General features: G+C 52.7%; 1 protein-coding gene across 1 annotated transcript; it reads left to right on the top strand.

Annotated features, from left to right (window-relative positions):
• The first annotated feature begins 2999 nt into the window (after positions 1-2999).
• On the top strand, positions 3000-9393 carry HMGB3 (high mobility group box 3). Its single transcript, XM_068696817.1, is given in 6 exon segments — positions 3000-3101; positions 3104-3168; positions 5865-6021; positions 6520-6659; positions 7149-7323; positions 7894-9393. Coding segments are annotated over 6 exon segments (768 nt in total). The 5' UTR covers positions 3000-3014; the 3' UTR covers positions 8038-9393.
• The last annotated feature ends 10581 nt before the right edge of the window (positions 9394-19974 follow it).

Here is a 19974-nt window from a genome sequence, read left to right as displayed (position 1 = left end):
GACTCTTTCAATGCAGCCTCCCTGTTCTAATCATCCCTAGCTGAAGAGGAGATGTCATTCCATGCTGGCAGGTAGCGACTTGGCCTCAACAGTTTGCAGCTCTGTTGTTTCCTGGACCAACACGATCTACACGGAAGGGAAGCCTTCAGTGCTTGGTGACATCACCTGGACGGTACTTGGCAGGGAATCTTCTCAGCAACAAGCTACTGGAAGCATTTGAAGCTGTCTGCTTGCTTTGGGACCTTGGATTAAATTTTATGTCTCAGCCCTTATATTCAAGATGCTGCCTAGCTTGGGTCTTGCTGTGGGATGCAGGGTATGGCTGATGGTTGGTTAAAAACATGGCATGTGCTTGCGAAATAAAACCTGTCTGTAGCAGTCATGGGGGGCATCAGGTCAGATCTTTCTGAAGAGTAGGTACACCACTGTACATCGAGCTCTCCCTGCATCCTGGGACCATTGCAAACCTTACGAGAGCTGGGCACACAGAAGTTTCTTTTAGGTTTGGTTTTCTTCTTGTGCTTTCTAGAGCATGACAAGCATGTCCTTATGTCTGTAATATTAAAAAAAAAGAGAAAAAAAAAAAGAAGAGGAGGAAACCCCTAAAACTTGCCAAACCTGCACCTATAGGAGATATGGAACAAATCCACTCCCTCTCCTCACCAAAGTTAATGAGACAGAGGTGTTTTGAGCAGGAGAGTAAGACTGGTCTGCTGGTGAGCTGCTGTCAAAAGAGACAGTCCTGGCTGTTCCCTTATGCACCCTCCTTTGCCTTGGCTCTGGGACTCACCTAGCTCCTTGGCACTTGGTTCAGCTCACTAATCCAGCAGAAAATTAAACAGGGAGGGCTCGCTTCAGGGTTTTGTTTATTTTTTGTTAGGTTAGTGAGCTGCACTGGCTCCTGTAGGACTCAGGGGAAGGCCGGAGCCAGGGGGCAGGAGGAATTGGGATTGCGTGGCCTGGAAGAGGTTGCAGCAAAGGGCTGAATTTGCTCAGCCAATTTTCTAGGCTGTTTTCTTGTGCAGCACAGCAAAGTGCTTAGACACGGGTGGCCAGGTGCGATGCACGGGGCAGAGGGCACTGGGGGAGGATTTGTTTCAGCAGAGGCAATTCGGGAGGTGAGTACAAGCGTTCCCTGGGGGGTTATGTTCACCCGTTTGTTACACAGCCCTCCGCTGCTTTCAAAACCATGCTGGGACAAAACTTTAAACCCAGCTGTCTCTCAGCTACCAAAATATCTCCTTTGCCCCTTGGCCAGCTGTCAAAACTTTCCCGGCCTTCCTAGAACAAGTGTCTTAGGGAATGTTTCTCCTGGCTTATGAGAAATAGGAGGGATGCTCGGGAGATGACGAGCAGGACTGCACATTTGATGCCAGGTGCTGGTCCTGAGCAAGCTCCTCAACAGCCCGTCCATCTGGGCTGCTCTCAGCTTGGTGTGCTCGTTAGGACGAGATCATGGTTTGAGGAAGAAAGTGTTCCAGAGCAAGAATTCACACAGCTCCAGAGCCAAGGAAAAAAAAAAAAAAAGCCTTAATTATTCAACTAGTTTGAAACACTTTAAAGTATCCCTAAAAATAGGTGAGAGGGATGTTTGTCAGCTACAAAGAGATTATCCTGCAGTAGCATTCCTTGTCTTATTTTATGATGATGCTACAGAATACAGTCCCTCAGGTAGCCTCATTAATGTTTATGAATGAGCCCCTTGTTTTAAACTTTTGGTGTTAGAACGTGGAAATAGGGCGCGAGGCTAGTAAGACTGGTTTTACCATCCACGCTTTGGAAAGCCCAAGGACACGCGTGTGAGGTCTCAATAAACCTTGGCGGTTCTGCGTAGGGATGACAAGGGGATTTGGGCGTTTGTTAGACGGGCTGGGAAGGTGCACCCCGAGGGAGAAATGCAGGCAGGACTCGGGCTAAAATCCGCGGTGAAATTCTGCGCCCTTCCCAGTGGATCTGTCAGCAGGAGGCTGGCACTCCTCTGTGCCTCAGCAGGCAGTTTGTGTCGGTCTCTTCCAGCAAAGGCAACCTGTGGCCCTGTTGTCAGAGCCATAAGCCCTAAGCCGGGGCAGTGCCTGGCGAACCCTGCTGCCTGGCAGCACCTCAGCCCAGGGTGGAGGCTTCTTTGCGCTATCTGCTCCCTAAAGAGGGCAACTGTTTCTTCTGGCTATCTTAAAGGAGGGTGGCAGTTGCGCCCAGCCCATAACAGTATGCAGTGGTTTCTGAGTCTTACCGCTCCAGCCTTAAAATAACAGCTCTTTTTTTCCGAGCCAACCAACAATTGTGGTCAGCCACTAATACCAGTTCAGCCCTTCGGCAGCTCCCCTATGGGAAGCAGCTCTTGCAAGGCAGCTGAAGGAGACCTCGGCCCCAGAGCTGGGCTCGTTTCAGCCCAAGTGCGTGTGTGGAGATTCCCTTGCACGCAGCCAGCCTCTGGAACAGCCACCAACTCCTCGAAAGCTAATATCAACCAGATTGGGGAAGTGGCTTGGAAATCCTAACTCCGGCTAGGCGCGGCGGTGCTTTTACTCGCTGAACGAGCGGGTGAAGCCCCGCAGCTCCTTTCCATCGCGTGCAGCGCCTGTCATCGGGCTAGATTTTGGACTCGGCTCCTTTGCCGTCCCGCACAGCAGTGCCCAGCCCTGCGAACAGCCCCGCTGACATTGGGACCGGGACCGGCCCCTGGCGGCTCGGGGGCACGATCCGCACACAGCAGCGGCTGCCGGGGGGGCTTCCCGCAACCTCCTCGGGGGCCGCAGCATCCCTCCTCCCTGCGGGTCCCCCCCCCCCCGGGACCCCCTGCCCCGGGTTGGGGCGCTCGGCGCCCGGCCCCACGTGGCGCGCTCAGGACGCGGGCGCGCCCCCGCACGCGCCCCCGCGCCAAACTTTTCCCGGGGGCGCGCCGCCGCCTCGCCCCCGTTCACTCCCCGGCGGGCGCCCAGTTTTGAATGAACGGCCTCGGCGGCGGCGGCCAATGGGCGCGGGGCGGCGCTTAATATTCATGAGGCGGCGGGCCAATGAGCGGGCGAGGAGGTTGTTTTAAACGGCGGAGCCCCGCAGCCAATCAGGCCGCTCTCGTAGGCAGCCAACGCGAGGCTGAGCCGCGCCGCGCCGAGCCCCGCGCCGTGCCCTGCGCTCCAGCTCCCGGCCACACTGCCGCGAACAATACAGGTACGTGCGGCCCCGCCGCAACTTTTCGGGGGGCGGCTGCCCCCTGCCCTGCCCCGCCGCCGCCCCGCCCTGCCCCGCCGCCTTCCCTCGCCTCCTTCTTTTCCCCCGCCACCTTGGTTTTATTTTTTTTATTATTATTTTTTTCTCCTTTCCTTCCTTTTTCCCATTTTTTTTTTTTAAATGATAATAATATTTTTTTTTTTTTCCTCTCCCCCAAAAAAAAGTTTCTTTCCCCACCCACCCCCTCCCTTCCCAGCGTCGCACGGGGAGAGCAGCGCGCGGGTTGCTGCGGCGGGCAGGCGGCGGGGCTCCGGGGGCGCAGCGTTTGCCCCCCGCCCTCCGCCCCTGCCCCTCGGGGGGTCGCCCCCCGGCGCCGCCTGCCCCCGGTGCAGCCCGGTTTCCCCGCGCCGTGCCGCCGGGAGGAACATGGCTGGTGCGGTAACTACACCGGGACTAGAACTCCTCTTCTCCCCCGCATGGGCAGGGATTTTTCGCCGCCGCCGCCCGGCAAAACGCGCGGCGCCCTCGGCTTTTATTTGCCCCCCTTTCCCCCCGGGTGGGGATGGCCGGGGCTGGCGGCTGGGGGGGGAAAGTTGCCGGCCGTGCGCAGTGCCGTGCCCGCTGTTTATTCTGCATTAATATGGCTGTCGCTTTAGCATCTGACAGGGATAAACCCTGCGCGCTGCGCCCGTGTGTCCCGGCGAAACAGTTTTTTTTTCGGCCCCGCCGCCTCCCGGCTCCCCCGGTGGCTTCGCCTCCGCCCCCGCCGCCCTTCCCCTACCCGGCCCGGGCCTTTTTGCGGGGCTGAGCCCCCGGCCGAGCCCCGCATCGCCTCTTCCCCGCGCCGCGCCGCCCGTGCTGTGGGCATTAACATGGCTGGCGCTGGAGAGCCCGGCGAAGGGAAGAAAGACGTGTAAGCAGCGCAGCGATGGGGAGGGGGGTCGCGGCGGGGGAAATCTCCCCCCAGGCGCCCCGCCGGGGGCTCAAACCTTTCGCTTTCGCCCCGCTTCCTCTCTCCCCACCTCGCCGTGCCCTTCTCCGGCCCCGGGGGGGGCTCGGGGGGCCTTTTCGCACTTTTTTTCCTGGCGGCGCGGAGGAGCGTAGCCGCGGCTATAATGGCTGCACGGGAGCCTTTGTTACAGAGTATTGCGCTAGGCAGGCTCCGGGAAGGGGGGGGGGGGGGGGGGGGGGAGGTGGAAGCGCCTCCAACCCGCTCCCCGGCCCCAGCCCCGGCCCCGCAGCCCCCCGCAGCCCCACGGGGGGCGGCAGCGGGGGGGGTCCCCGCTCGGCGGGGGCGGCGTTTTGGCGGGGGCCGGGGGCGGCGGCGGGCGCGGGGGGCGAGCGCGGCGGAGGAGGGGGGTGCGCGGCTTTGTTCGGCGGCGGCGGCGCCGGGAGAAGCCATCTTAGCGAGCGGCGCCGGCCCTGGGCGCCCAGCGCGGCCGCCGCCGAAGCCGCTCCCCCGGTGGCACCGGGCCCCGCCGGCGGAGGGGTCCCCCCGGCCGCCCCCACGGCCGCCGCCCGGCCCCCCGCCGCCCCCTAGCCCGCCGGCCCGCCGCATTTCAGGGGCACTTTCTTTCATCGCGAGGCGCTTCACAAAATGGAAGATGAATTATTAGGGGACGGCCGCCCCGCCGCTCGGCGGGTCCCCCCCCCACACCTCCGCCGCCCCGGCCCCCGGCCCCCTCCGCCCGCAGGTGCCCGCGCCCCGCTCCGGCCGCCGGCGGTGACCTTGGCCGGGGAAAAGGAGGAGGAGGAGGAGGGGGGTGAAAGGGGGGGGGCGAGAAGATGGCGGGAGGGGAGGCCGGGACGACCGCGGGCTCGCTCGCCCCAAACTTTGCTCGCCCGAAGCCCCCGAGCCCGGCTGGCGGTGGCGCACGGCGCGGGTCGGCGCTGGAGCGCCCGCATCGGGCCGGGAGCGCGGCGGTGCCAGGGCACTGCGCGGGGCTGCTGCGCTCCGCAGGGCTGTCCTGCCTCGCCGGGGGGGAAAAGTTGGAGGGGAGGACACGGCCCGAAAGTTGGCGTCTTCCTCGCGGAGAGTGGCCGCTCACGTCCCGCTCCGTTCTCGCTGCGGTGCCGGGCACGGAGCGTGGTGGCACTCGGTGGCACTCGGTGGAGCAAGACCACGCGTGGCTCTCCACGCACGTCCCATTGTGTTTCAGACTGGACGTTCTTCGCCCAACTCCTTATCTGTCGGGGTTATTGCACTTCCCCGGGAGGAATAACCCTCCCTACCTGGGCAGCAGCTGCGAACATGGGAATTCCCCTACTGAAGGGACGAGTCTCAGGCCAGCACTGTGTGCGCTGCTCAAGCCCCAGCGTGGTAGCCAACTAAAATATTTTATATTAGTTCATATATAATGCTTGCTGGGCAGGATTTAATATGTATTTAATGTATTTAATAGCCTGTCTTTGGACACACTGTAAATATATTGGTGTAAAACTTAAATCCGATGACCAATTTCACTTGGCGCAGCCTTCAATCCAAGTCATAAGGAAGAATAATTTTAAGTTTCCACGTGGGGGACAGCAAGAGGTATTGGGGGACAGGAAGGAAACATATATAACTGATGGGAGTATAACTGCTACACTCCTGCGTGTGGATGTATGTGTGTATACACAAACATTTGCACGTTATACACACGCACATTCACACGTACACGTGTTCACTTGTTACTTTATTCCCGTCTTCCCTACAGAGTCAAGATGGCTAAAGGTGACCCGAAGAAGCCCAAGGGCAAGATGTCTGCCTATGCCTTCTTTGTGCAGACGTGCCGTGAGGAACACAAGAAAAAGAACCCAGAGGTTCCAGTCAACTTTGCAGAGTTTTCCAAGAAGTGCTCAGAGAGGTGGAAGGTACCTTAATTTGTGGCTTCTTCAAGTGACAACTTCTTGTGGTATCTGCTAGCGTGGCATACATACGTTTGAACACAGGGGACTCCTGTGATGTTTGAGTGTGTGTGCTGTGGCCACTGATGTGATGCTACTGTAAGAGTTGTGGAGGCTTCAGCCCATGGCATTTGCCCATTTAAGTGCTTCCACTACGGCCTGGGCTTTCTTCCTATTCCCAAGCAGCGCTCTTAAGTGGTCACCTCCCTCAAGACCCATGTCCTCAAGGGGGACTGTGGTTGTATATGTGCCATTCCAGCCATTTCCCTCTTGCTCAGTGTGCCAGCTGTGGCTGCTGTCCCTAATACAGGACCTTCGTCCCCGTGTGGTCCAGTTAGCAAACAAACAAATTCAGAAACGCCCCTGTCGAGTTGGTACGTGTTGGCTTGTTTACTTAAAGTTTGCCAGCTATTGAACAGTTGGGTAATCACGTGGTTTGGTGTCTTGTTTTTTTTTGTTTTTCAGACCATGTCAAGCAAGGAGAAGGCTAAATTTGATGAAATGGCAAAGGCTGATAAGGTACGATATGATAGAGAAATGAAGGACTATGGACCAGCTAAGGGTGGCAAGAAGAAGAAGGACCCCAATGCCCCAAAACGACCACCGTAAGTGACCAAGGCGTGAAATGCACAAACATAACTTTGATTTATCTTGAAGTACTTGTGACCTGCCTTAGTGTTAACCATAAAATAGGTAGATGGGATATACTGTTGGTATAGAAGTACTGGTAGTACTGACATTGTCTCGTAAGCAGCTTGTACTCTTGAGCACGTAGAGTGCCAGCAGGAGTTGTCAGGTCTTGGTACCCTTAAACTCGCAGTGATGAAAGACACAGAAATGACTGAAGTCTTGCTGCAACCCTATCTAAGATGAAATTGGGGAGGGGTGGGGATAAAGAACACTTATTAAGAACAGCATTGGGTGAAAGTTGTGTGTCTGACCCTCAGTAAAATCAAAATGTATACTGAAAAAATAACTACCTGTTAGCTGCATGTGAGTGTACGTATGAATTTTATGGGTGATGGGTGGGTGAAGGGGGTGCTGCTTGGGCATGCTGCCGTGGTGCTCACTGTCCTCTGGTGCTTCTTTCCAAGGTCTGGCTTCTTCCTGTTCTGTTCAGAGTTCCGCCCCAAGATCAAGTCCACAAACCCTGGCATATCCATTGGGGATGTAGCAAAGAAACTTGGTGAAATGTGGAACAACCTCAGTGATGGGGAAAAGCAGCCTTATAACAATAAGGCAGCTAAGCTGAAGGAGAAGTACGAGAAGGTAAGGCTAGCTTTTTCCTTGTCTCTTCCGTACGGGCTTGTGTTAGAGTGCTTCTATATGATAGACCAAGCTGAGGTGGCCCCAGTGCAACGAGCAACTCTCCCACGTAGAGCTGTTGGCAGGTAGACGTTCTCAGTGTGCTGTGTAGCCAAACTTTGAGTTGTGGCTGGACATAGGTTGGGGTAGAGTAGGTTAGAGGCATGCAGGTGAATTCCAGTGGCACAGAAATTCCCCAAACAAAGCGCAACAGCAGCTGCTCGTGCTGCTACAGCAAAGAGTTTGCTGTGCTGTTACAGGAGCTCTGTCCTGTTAGCAGGAAACTTCTAAGAGAAGTTGGGTTCTCTTACTTCTCCTCCTCAGAAAAGTAACTGTGAACGCAGGGCTCAAGTCCTCCGTAGTCTGGGGGCAGCCAAATACTCTCGAGTGTCTGCATACCTGTACGCTGGCTGCCTCCCCTCTTGGGGATGCAGCTGCAGAAAGCCAGTCCCTTCACCTTAACGCCCGCTGCTGTACAAATGCTTGATGTGTTTGCTACTTAGAGCAAATTAAGACATCCCCTTGACTTTGCAGGATGTTGCAGACTACAAGTCTAAAGGAAAGTTTGATGGCGCAAAGGGAGCAGCAACCAAAGCTGCTCGGAAAAAGGTAGAGGAAGAAGACGAAGAGGAGGAGGAGGATGAAGAAGAGGAGGATGAAGATGATGATGACGAATAAAACTGTACAATACTTGTCTCCATGTGAATACCATAGAGTAGGGGAAACACCGTAAATGAAGCACCTCTTATTTGAGATGGTGTCTCTTGCCCTTATTAGGCTTAATTAAAAAAAAAAATTGGATTCCGATCGCGTTGTAGTTTCTAAAAGTGCTCTAGAAATTGTAACTGGTTTACATGAAGTGGCCATGGGTGTAGTGAGCACCCTGAAACTGTATCAAAGTTGTACATATTTCCAAACATTTTTAAAATGAAAAGGCGCTCTAGTGTTCTCCTAACTCTGTGCACTTTGCTGTTGGTGTAACAAAGCATTTAAAAATGTTTCAAGCATTTTTTTAATTTGTAAGGTGGTGTTACTATATGGTTATTGGCTAGAAAATCCTGGGTTATAAACTGTACATATCTATAGTTTGTAAAAACTAGACAGATTCTTGTGGTACATGCTTAGAGTTATGATGCCTTAGAGGAGCAGTGATTACTGGGAAAGGCTGTACGTTCCACGGGGTGCCATGGCCCAAAGCATGCACTGTGAGGGTAGATCTATTTACACTACAGTGGGCGTCCATTTAGCTTAAAGTTGTCTTTCTGTATATAGTGAAATAGCATTCTGCTGCCATTCTTAGTTGTGGAAGGGGGTTCAGCTGGCATGAGAAGTGTATGGATTTTTTTAGTTAAGTGCGGTAGTTTTTAAACTGAAACTGTAGACATCTCTTCATCGTCAACTAAGTGAAGAGCCAGTGCAGCAACTGAAGTTCAAAAACACTCTGTACTTAAACAAATTTGCAACGTTCTGTTTTTTTTGTATGTTTAGAATGCTGAAATGTTTTTGAAGCAAAATAAACAGTATTACATTTTTAAAACTGTTCTTGACAACACTCTAAATTTCTGGTTTAAAAGGATCTTAACAACAGCGAGAAAGAGGTTCATTTTGAAGTCTGTGGCATCCCTCAGGGCTGGTGACTTAGGAAACATTCTGACTCAAGGATTAAAAAATAAAAAATAATTAAATAAATGGTGGCCAGCCAAAACTGGCTGAATTGAAAGAGATGGCTGCTCCAGCTAATATGCAATCGTAACTGTTTATGGCTGAGTGGCATAAGATGCTATGCAAGTTTGAACTTTATTACTTGAACTTGGGAGCCTAAATGAACATTCATGACGTAATTGTTTGTTTGTGTGTGTATATAGCAGCATTCAGAGATGCAGAGAAAGGTAGGTGGCTAGGAATGAGGCTGACACCATGGAATAAGTATAAAAGCATAGTTTGGATTTTTTTTTTTCAGTTGTGTTGGGTAAATTTATGGCCCAAATGCATTGCTGTACATATTAAAATGTGCCTTTTTTGTCCTGTGTTAAACTGTTTCAGACTTGTGGTTTTTTCTAGCATCTTAATTCATGGCAGGAGCGAGGCGCCTAGTCGATCTCCCTGCTGCGTAGGAGCGTGGCACAGGTACTGGGGCTGTGTCCGTCCTCTGACACAAGCCCAAACGTGACTTGGGTGCCGTGGGGTGGGAGATGATGGCAGGTCTCTTTCCCCGTTAGTGACCCTCTGGCACTGGAAAGAGCAGGTCCTTGACAATCCCGACCTGGGGGTGTTTCGCAGCCCTGGGGAGGGAGCGGTACCGCTCGGTCTCCGTCTGCCGGCTCTCACCCTGCTCTTCCCCAGCAGTGGTAGCACAGGGAAGGGAAGGCGAGCACCCCTTCGTGCTCCTTCTGTGGCTCGGTGTTTGCTTGGCAGCCAGGAGGAGATGGGCGTGAGGAGGTGCTTGCATTAACAGCAGGTCGAAGAGGCGCGCTGCCACGCACAGCTGACTTAAGAGGACAGGGTAACTCATTAGTGTAAACTCCGGGTATGGGCTGCTGCCACGGCTTCCTTTGAGCCAAATTGCAGATTAATGAGGGCCAGGCTTACAGGCAGTAAAAATAATTCGAATGTGGATAAAACAGCTTCATTGCCTAATTGGGTACATGTCTGGCTTTCTGTGACTTCTCAATAACCATAGCGTCTTGGCAAAACTGAGCCTGATCTAATGTTGAGATGGGCTACAACCTGAAAGCAAAAACAAGCAGCGCTGGGTATCAGATGAAGCCAGCTAATAAACTTTTATGGAACATAGCAACATGTGGCAAATTTTTTTTTAAGGCTAAGTTTTGGTTGGATCACTTAGAAATATTTCCATAATTGCTTAATTATGGCAATTCTTAGTGTCTTTAATGAACAACAACAAAAAGCAAGTGTGAAATTGGCTCCCAGTTTATGGGAAGTTGTGCTTTAAAAGCCTGAATAAAAACTGCATCTGGAAAAGAAATAGATACCCTTGTATTCCCTACCCTTTCCATGTGACTCGTGTCGTGAGGGAGAAGACAACTGGAGATGCCAGCACGTGGAAACTTGATGGGAAGTGGTGGAGCAGAAGAGAAAAGCAATGGCATCGTTTCAGGAGCTCTAATGCTGTTTCTATTGTCTAGTTGGCAAAATCTCCCCTTAGCCACATATGGGAATTAGTGTAGATCACTGCTGTGCAAATCGAGCTTGGCTTTGAATTAACTGCTAGTGAGCTGAGCCCCAATTGATAGTATTAGCAAATAAGAACTAGAGCTGACACCTCTTTGTCTTAGTTGTATTGGAAATCTATCGAGTTGCAGGGCTTGATTAAGGTCTTGGACCTTCCTGTGCACCTCTTCCTGCTCGGCACATTCCTGAAATATGGCATGCCTGGGGGATGCTGTTCAATACAAGGCTAGCACAGGACTCTGGGGACTGGAATTTGGGTACTGCAGATGTAGTGATGCTGCTGCTCCCCCCCTGAATGCGCTACCATTGATAAACACCACAGCGTGAATGTACATAAATAGCACAGGATTTGCCCCCTGCTCCACCACCGCTGCTTTTTGTGTTTGGAGACATTGTCATCTCAGTTACTGGGAGCTGCTTAATTCCATGCAGCTCTGTTTTTTTGACAGAGCACCCCCTAAATGTTTTGAGATGCTTGCGTTTCAAAGCAGGCACCGCTTCTCCTTTGGGCTGCCATGCAGCTAAAACTTCTTGCTCAACTTCACTCCAGAGCCACACAGAGTAAATGTGTCTCTTATTAACTCTGCTAGATGCAGGGAAGGGTAACGATAAAACAGATTGAGGGAGGGGAAGGATGGAGAGAGCCTTGCTCTTGAGTGAATTTGCTGGAGCTGACTGCGAGGTGGCTTTTGGCTCCCAAATGCGATGCGTTGCATCCCCCCGAGTGGGCTGTAAGGCAGGCTGTGAGTGCAAGGAGCTCCCTTGGGGAAGGGTTGGGGACCCCTCTCTGGATGCCTAAAATATGGGGTGGCAGAGGGGCAACTCTAGGTTTTCCTTGAAAGGAGAGCAGTGTGGGCAGAGCCTTCTGCTTCCCAAAATAAGCCCAGCAGCGTGTTGGTGAGAGCAGGGGACGCAGACCAGCAGTACAGGTTCGCTGGTACCCTAATGCGTCTGTGGGGAAGCAGTGCATTAATTCCTCTGTAATAAAATTAATTAAAAATCCTGGTCCGAACGCACATTGAGTCAATTAGCAGTAAACAGCTCCCGCTCTAGCAGAGGTCCGCAGGAAGGTGGGAGCCTGCGCTGGGGATACCGGCGGAGTCACAACACCTCCGTGTCTGTTCCCTCTGAGGGCTGGTTGAGCAGCTTTATTTATTCCCGATAAATGCTGCCCTACAAAACCCCATTTGGGGTTGAAAAGGGGAAAGCCCATTTGCCCCAGGAAACCCCAAACAAGCCCTGTCTGAGGGATTTTGGAAGTGTTCTTGGACGAGGAGGAGTGGCCGTCAGCAGTGACATGTTTGTTTCTCTCTGCTAGGGCTGTGCCAGGTTTTAATGCAATAAACTGAATTGCAAATCGTGGCCGTGCTGGAGAGCAAAGCAGAGGGACCCGCTCACCAGGCAGCTGCTCTCTGAGCATGATTCAGCTTGTGGCAAAAAACGGGCAGCGTTTCTGGCAGGGTTTGCGTGCCCTGTGAGGAAAACCCGGCAGGGTTACTGCCTGGGTTATACCTGGTGACCCACAAGCATCCGATCCCCCTGCTGGGGCTGGTATGGATGTAATAAAGCGAGATGAGGGCATAGGGTGGCTCCCGGGCTGTGCTAACGGCCTCATTCAGAGCTGGGGCTGCCAAGGGCTTGCCCTGAGGCCACCTGGGTCCCTAAGTGGGGCAGGAGCAGGTGAGAGGACGCCCGTCCTGTAACTGCCCCCTGGCAAGGTGCGATTTTACATTGCTGGCTGAATCCAACAGGCAGGAAAATCACCTTCAGGAGCTGAGAGCTGCTGGGGGGAGTCCCAAAGGTGTTTGCTGCTGGCTCCTGAGCCCTGCAGTGCCACTGCGCTGCCCCCAGACCTGGCACCTCTCGGCTGGGTGCTCCCCTGCACGCCTGGTTCTTCCCAGTCCCTCCCCTTAGAAACCTCCCAGGGGCACTTGAAGTGGGAAAAAAGCTCTTTTTTAACATTAATGGGACGCGTCCTGGCTTTGTTTGTTAGAGCCTATTACCTGTAAGTGGTTTTAACTGCTGCTTTGTGAAGCTTGGGCTGTGCTTTATGTTGGTGTAGAAAATGAACACGCGTGGCAGGTGTGGGGGATTGCTTGATTCTCGCCTGCTTAAATACATCGGGGTGGTGTTTGCTTCTCATAAGCCTCAGAGCTCGGGCTGGGCATCCTCCCTGGCCTGGGCTTCATCAGCTGGTTGCTGGTTCCCTGTGGCAGCGAGCCCTCACCCTGCCCATGGTCGCTGCCCTGCAGCAGGGAGAGGGAAAGGAAACGCGCTGGGTCTGCAGCGGGTTTATCTCATTGCTTTGGGCAGTAACTTAATTTTTGCAAGCTGCTGGGAGCACACTGTAAGGTGAGGAACCAGCAGAAGCCTCAAAGAGAGCCCTTTCTTCAAGGCCTTGTCAGGAATTGGGGTAGGACCTGACGAAATGGCACTGAGCTGTTAGATTGAAGATCTCGCTGTCGGTGATGCTGACCCTGGGGGGCACTGCTGCTGGTGCTCAGCTGGTTTTGGGGTCCCTTAGGGGCTGTGGAGCTGGGAGAGCCAGGGTGTGGGAGATCTTGCTGTTTCCCCCAGCATTTTTCCTGGAGGGAAAGCTCTGTTAGAGGCTCAGCCCTTCGCCTTCCCTGTTAAAACGCGATTACTCACCTGCGGGAGCACGAGGAAGTACCCTGCAAACCCAGCCCAGCCTGCACTCGACACTCCCAACTTACTGGAAGGTAAAAAATAAATAAATATACATCTAAAAAAGCAAAAACTGCTCAACAGGCAGGGATGGAGGTGACAGTGACAGTGCCTCAGGGGTGGCTGAGGGATGGGGAGTCTTGGGTTTGGGTCTGGGTGGAAGGGAGCGGGTGGTCTCACGTGGGTCTGCTGGGGTCCGTGCTCAGGTCTTGCGTGGGCAATGGGCACTTGCAGAGGTTTGAATGTATTCAGTGGGAGACAACTCCTAAATAAGAGGGTTCTTCCATATTTATGTACTCGCTCCAGACTCTTTGCCTCTTTCCCCTTGTCCTCGAGGCACACACGGCGCTCGGTGTGCGTGACACGGCTGCGCGCGGGCTCCCTCTGTGACTTCTGCCTTTCGTGGGGGAGAAACACGTCCAGGAAGGCGCAGGGCCCTGATGACAGGAACCAAGTGCTGCTAAATACGGACATCCCTTTTTGGACTAAAAAGTCCTTTTTGTACCATGCATATTTCCCCTGTTAATCATTTCCTTTTGTTCCTTGCAAACTTTGGTCTTCCGAGTTGTAGGGGGAATTATGGCTGCCCCGTTTGTCAACTTTCCTTTCATTAACCCGTGTGGTTGCTGTTTTCTTTTCATCCTTGCACTCTGGTTACTCACCCTTTTCTTTCCCTTTTTTTAAAAACTGTCATATTCGGCCTCGGCCGGTCTTGAAATATTGGGGATTTTACAGGCCATAGAGCCTTGCTTGGTCCTGTTCACCGCTTTTGTGCCCAACTAATTGGCTTGATAACGAAGGCGAAGCGCTTCTCCTTCGAGGTGAAACATGAGGATGGGAGGGAGAAATATTTGGAAAAATATTCGGGCTGGGTGAGCCAAATGCATCAGGAATCAGCCAGGGCTCAGACAAAGTAGGGGATTAGGAGTCTGGGGTGGGAGAGCCACACGGACATCTGGAAGCCTGCCGGGCTCAGGCTGCAGGCACTGAGAGGCATCCACATCTTCCACATCTCCATAGATGCCTTCCAAAATAATAAAAAAATATAAAAAATTAATAATAATTTTATTTGCCCTGCCCTCCCCAGGTGGGAGCCTGGGTCACAGAGCCCCAGCGGGTGTGGGACAGGTTGGGGTTTTCTCTCTTTTAATTGGTGATGAAACATGAATGTGTATATATGTATATATATATATATATTTTTTTTGAAAAATATTGGACAAGGAATTCTGAGTATGTTGATGTGTTGTGAACACGAGTAGCCAAATAGTGGCTTCTTGGCTTCTTCTTTTTCCCCCTCCCAGAAGCCATCTAGCTACCTGTGGCTCAGCGTGTGCTCTGCTCCTCCATCCTCCTCCTTCACCTCCACAGCTTTGTTGTGCTCCTGTTTCCATCCCTGCCCACACTTTGTCCTGGGTACACACACACATACATAAGCAAACCAGCTCCTTTCCTTGGTGCTGGTGTTGTGGAGAGCTGGTGTGTCACCCCGTGGCATCAGAGGTTGTGGGGTGGAGAGGTTGAGGCCGGGGGAACGTTTTCCCCAAAAAGCACCTGGAGCTCCTGCGCCGTGCCAGGGATGCTCCTGTGGCCGGGAGTTTGCGTTCCCCTTGTCCTCAGCCCCGAGGAGAGCCTAAAGCCTCAGTCAATAATAAGCTTATAAGGCAGTAAATCTTGGTAATGAGAAAAACAGAAGACGGCATCTGCTCAACACGGCGGTGCTGTGTATGGTCGGGTAAACAGCTACCGAAACCAGTCGCCTGTCGTCGCAGGGTTACAGCCGGAGAGCTGAATGGCCTGGCAAGACTGGTGGGGTTTGGGGGTGCTCTGGAGGAAAAAGGGTAAAAGCAGGGGAACGTTTTGGCATCCCTGACACATCTTCAGAGATGTTGAAATGAGATGCGCCAGTGGGTGACAGGAGCATGGGGAGGAGTGGGACATGTAGGCAGTGTCCCTGTCCCCATCCCACACCTGTGCTGGGGGTCCCACCCTGTGCCCACCCTGGTTTGCAAACCCGGTTAGCCAGGTCTGTGAATCCAGGGGAGGAGGGGAGAGGTCTGGGGAAGGGATCTGCATGTGATGTGCACTGCCTTTATGAATTGGGTCTTTAATAATTTACATTACCAGTTTAATACTTTGAATACAAATTATCTCGCCCATATGCTGTGCTGACAAACATAAAAATGGAGTAATCAAAGCTGTAATAGCACTACAGCAAAAAGACATAAAATGCCACTAGAAGGCTTAGGATAAATTATTGCCTGCACACGCTAGCTCTATGGCTCCCTGGTGCCAGTGGATGCATTGCAATTTCTTCCTCAGACTTTGCGTTTGGGCTCGAGGACTGGATCCGTACTGGGAGCAGCGCCTGAGCTTCTGCTTAACAAAGAGGAGGAAAGGAAAAGGCTCGGACCCGTTTGATAAACGCCGCAATTTCAGTTCTGCCCTGGCGGTTCCATGGGCTGCGAAGAAAATATAGCCCTGGTCTTCGTAGGGAGCCCCTTCCTCCTCCGGCAGGGTTATTTGCATGTATTATAAACAGCAGTGTTGGCTTGCCATCTTCAGGCAGCACAAACGCACTGCACAGCATCCCTGCGCATCCCCGGTGCTGCTGGACCCCCGCAGCTGCCGTGGCTCTGTGCTGCTTCCCAAAAAAATCACCAGCGGGGGGGGGGCTCCGGCAGCACCAAACCCTCACCGAAGGCAGGGGAGAGGGGCAGCTCGTCCCTTGGGGCCCCGGCTCTGCAAGGGCTTTCGCTGCCCACATGGGAGCGTGTCCCTGTCTCCAGCTCCGCAAAGAAGTTTTGGGCGGATCGGGACCGCAATGAGAAACAGCCCCGTCCTCATCCGGAGCAGGATTTTCAGCACAAAGGGCTTTATGAGGCTCACAAAGCGTGGCATCTGGTTTTACATACGAGGTAAGTGTCTCCCCCTTTTTTTGTGTGTTTCGTTCCCCATCTGGCTGCTGACCCTCCCCATGCCCTTGGGTGTGCGCCATCTCCATCCCACACCTTCAGGTGTGATGGCAATGGGGCCACCTCCTCCACGTGGCTTGTAACAAATCTGCAGCATCCGATGGGAAAAGCCCCAAAATCTGTGGCTAGGAATGCACTTTTCTGCAAGCTTCTCTGGTATGACAGCTCCGGGACCTTCCTTCAAGCCCCACTTGGTTATTCTGGAGATCTTTGCGTATTCTCACCCTTTAATAATGTCTTTAAAGCTTCTCCTGGAGAGGCTGAGTAAATTTATCCCAGGTCTTTCCTTTGGGGGAAGCAAAACCAAGCCAAGCCCCAAGACCACAGCCTGGGGCTGGGGATGCCAGCTTTGGGCAAGGCTCCCACCACAGCACAGGCAGCCCTGGAGCCTGGTTTTGCTGCACATGCAGCCTCTTCTTCTGTCTGCATCTCCCTTTTTTTCTTTTTTTTTTTTTTTTTCTCTCCCTTTTTTTAAAGGACTCTGCATCCAAGGCTGCCGTGTGGCGATGTTATTGTTAGCAGTGATTTCTATTTCCATAGCTCCGGGAGGCAGAGATCAGAGTCCTGCTGGGCTGAACGCTGCGCGTACCGTAACAAAAAGGCAGTCGTGGTGCCAAACAACTTCCAGCTTTCTCCTTAGTGTAAGGACCGTGGAATTAAGATTGCCATAGCAACATCTTGCTCATATTGCATGTATAGATATGACTTGTCAGTCTCGTGTGTGCGTGTGTGTGTATGTATACAAACCCTAAATATCTCTGGCACCTTTTTCTGCTGTTGGGTTGATGCCTTGTGTGTTACAGATCTCGGTGCTCTTCCCCCACCACATCCAGGCTTTCCATCCTCCTGGTCTCTGCGTTTCCATCCGCTGTTTTCAAGCAAGCCAGCTGCCAGGAACGCGATCAGTGCCCGTGTGCTCCTGTCGATGCTTTCACCCAGCAATTTGCAGAGCTCCCTGCCTGTAATCAGCGGCCGAAAGCACCGCGCTTCGTAGGAGGAAACATCTGGGATGGCTGCTGGATCCGGGCAGGCTGTTTCCCATGAGGATGATGAAAATGAGCCTTTGCTAATGGGGTAACTGAGCCCCTCGCTGACACACAGTGAGGGTGTCATTAGGACACTTCTTGCACTGTGGCTGGTGATGAGCGCTAGTGCCCAGAGCCCTAAACCAGCCTTTTTGTTGGGGCTGAGGCACGGCCAGGGTACAGGCTCAGCTCCCTTTTCTGAATGTAGCTGGTAGGGAACTGGGGGAGGCCCTGTGGTGTCCAAAAGCTGCCCTCCAGCCCTTCCCTAAATGGGGCAGGACCCCAGGCTTGTGGCTGGGAGGAAGAAAGGGCAGAGTAAGGGAGGAGAGGGGCTGAGAGCCACGGGGAGCAGCAGGAGGCACCCCACAGCATCCCTGCTTGGGGGAGGGTGGGCAGGAGGACAAACAGGGACATTGTGCCCTCTCCCCTCCTCTCCTTGATTTATTGTCCTGCTGTGGGACACCAAACACCTTGAGTAACTCGTGTGCTGTTGGGCAATGTAGGAGGAAAGCTTTTCTCAGAAAATAAAGCCCTTAAAACAATTCTTGTTGGCCACAAAATACGTCAACTGAATCTGAACCTTCCTGGCCTGACAAAATGGGGTGAAAAGGCTTTGGCCAAGGCCATACAAACCATGTGCACAGTTCAGCCTCTGCCATACAAACCATCCCGCTAGCAAAAGCCTTTTTGGCAAAGGGGGACTCTGGTGCTCCGTCCCACAGCAGCATTGCCCCTGTCACTGTGTACTCAGAGTCCCGAAGGAATACAAAGTTTTCCTTCTTTCCCTTGCCATTTACTGCAGCTTTGGGCAGTTGGGCTGAATGAGCAGGCTTTTCGGGTGCCAGACAAAAAAGCCCATTAAGGGGCAGCGAAGTGTGCACACCGCATGGGGCCGGGGCTGTGGGGATGAAGCAGGAGGGGGCTGGACATGAGGCTGGTGGTTTGTCCTGAGTTTCCGTGGCATAAATGGACCCGTTTGTGTGTCTGTCTCTCCTGCAGAGGCCACTCTGGATTTCCCAGCCTGGTGTTGCTGGATCCGACCCCTTCCTGGGGGCTGCACAAGGGCCAGTAATTATTTTGGTAAGCATGAAGAGCTCCCTTGAGCCAGCCAAGGGAAATGGATATGTCGCTGCCGCTAAGCAGGCTCAGCCAAAAGGACAAGATAAATCGGCCCTAAATATGCCAAACAGCATAGTGGCATTTGTGGAGAACAACCGTTATCTTTGTGTAGTTGACAAAAGTTAATTGTCTCTTTTGCACTGACAAAAATCAGCGTAGCAGTCAGCCTGTCCCCGTGTAGGGGGGGGAAATCCTTCATTTATAAGCAATTCATTAAGCAGCATTAAAGCTGTCTCTGAAGACAAAATAATCTTTTTAAAGAGGACTCAAGGTACTGAGAAGGAAGATTAATGCCTCAGCTACTTTTCAATTATGCAGGGTTTCAGTTGTTAGGGTGTACCTGGATTAACTCTTCCTGAGCCGAGCACCTTGGCAGGCACTGTGCTGATGGGCGATGCTCTGCACCTAAAAATAAAAAATAAATAAAAGGTTTGGGAGTATTTTGCACCAATTGTGTTGTGTTTGGTCCTGGTGTTTGTACCTGTAACCTCAGCTCTGTGCCACGGGAGCTCTGATTGCTGACCCTAATTCAGTTTCCTTCTCTTGTGATCATACGCGCGATCCTTGCACGATCAAATGAGCCTGAATTCCTCCAACACGCTGCAGGTATTTTTCTTTAGTGTGATTTACGTCAGAGTTTCTGGCAGAGTGTAATTAGAAAAGGTCTCATTGATACCCCCACCACCGTTTCTTTCCTTGCTGCCGCTTCCTCGAGTGCCAGACTCCTCTTAATTGAAGCAGCGACGAGTCCATTTAGCAGGAAGGTGGGAGGAAGCAGCCTGAGAACGATTCATCTAAATCACCCCGCCGATGCAAACAGTTGCTCACTACATCTATCATAATTTCTTCCAAGTGTTGTACGAGAGATTAGTGGCTGTAACCATGCAGATGCATGCATGTGCCCGGCACAGCTACCCCGACCTGCTCATCTAGGGCAGCTGCAGAAGACAGCTTTGTGCAGGTGTCAGTTCTGCACCAAAAGAAAAACCTTTTTATTATTGTTATTATTTGGAAATGTGTCTCCCTCCACTTCACACTGCTGTGCTAGGAAATATTTTTAAGTGTAAGTGAGGCCAAAATCTTTGCTGGGCAGCTTTGGTGCTCCTGTGGGTGCCCTGGCCTGGGAGAGAACCAACAGAAGTCCCCCTGCCCTGCAGCTGGGGGGGAGCAGTGGGGGTTAATGTTAATTCTCTTCCAGTTACTCAGCAATCAGCTGGTAACCAGTCAGTATCAGTAGGCAAAACCCCGCCAGACGTCCCAGCTCAGCAATCTCCATGCTGTGGGGCTGGAGGGCAGTGCCAGCAGGAGGTAATCCTCCTGGGTGGGGGTCTGCTGGGGCTCCTGAAAGCCTCCCCAGCCAGAGAAGTGATGGCATTGTGCACATCCCTGCAAAGCACTCAGAAAGGCAGCTGCTTTTCCCTGCACTTCGGACACCACCTTCATTGGTTTCAACCTGCATATGAGCTCCAGGTCTTCTGATGCCACATCCCAGCTCTCCACGCCTAAAATACATCTGAAAGTGACTTAAAAGTGGTGAAAACGGCACCAGATCAGAACAGAATGAAGGCAAAAGTTGACAAAAGATGCATCCACGTGAGCTGCGTCCAAACTGCAGGAAGGTT

The sequence above is a fragment of the Anas acuta genome, chromosome 13 (genome assembly GCF_963932015.1).
Source record: "Anas acuta chromosome 13, bAnaAcu1.1, whole genome shotgun sequence".
NCBI classification, from domain to species: Eukaryota; Metazoa; Chordata; class Aves; order Anseriformes; family Anatidae; genus Anas; species Anas acuta.
The sequence above is the reverse complement of the archived record's forward strand: the minus strand, read 5'-3'. Positions and strand labels throughout refer to the sequence as shown.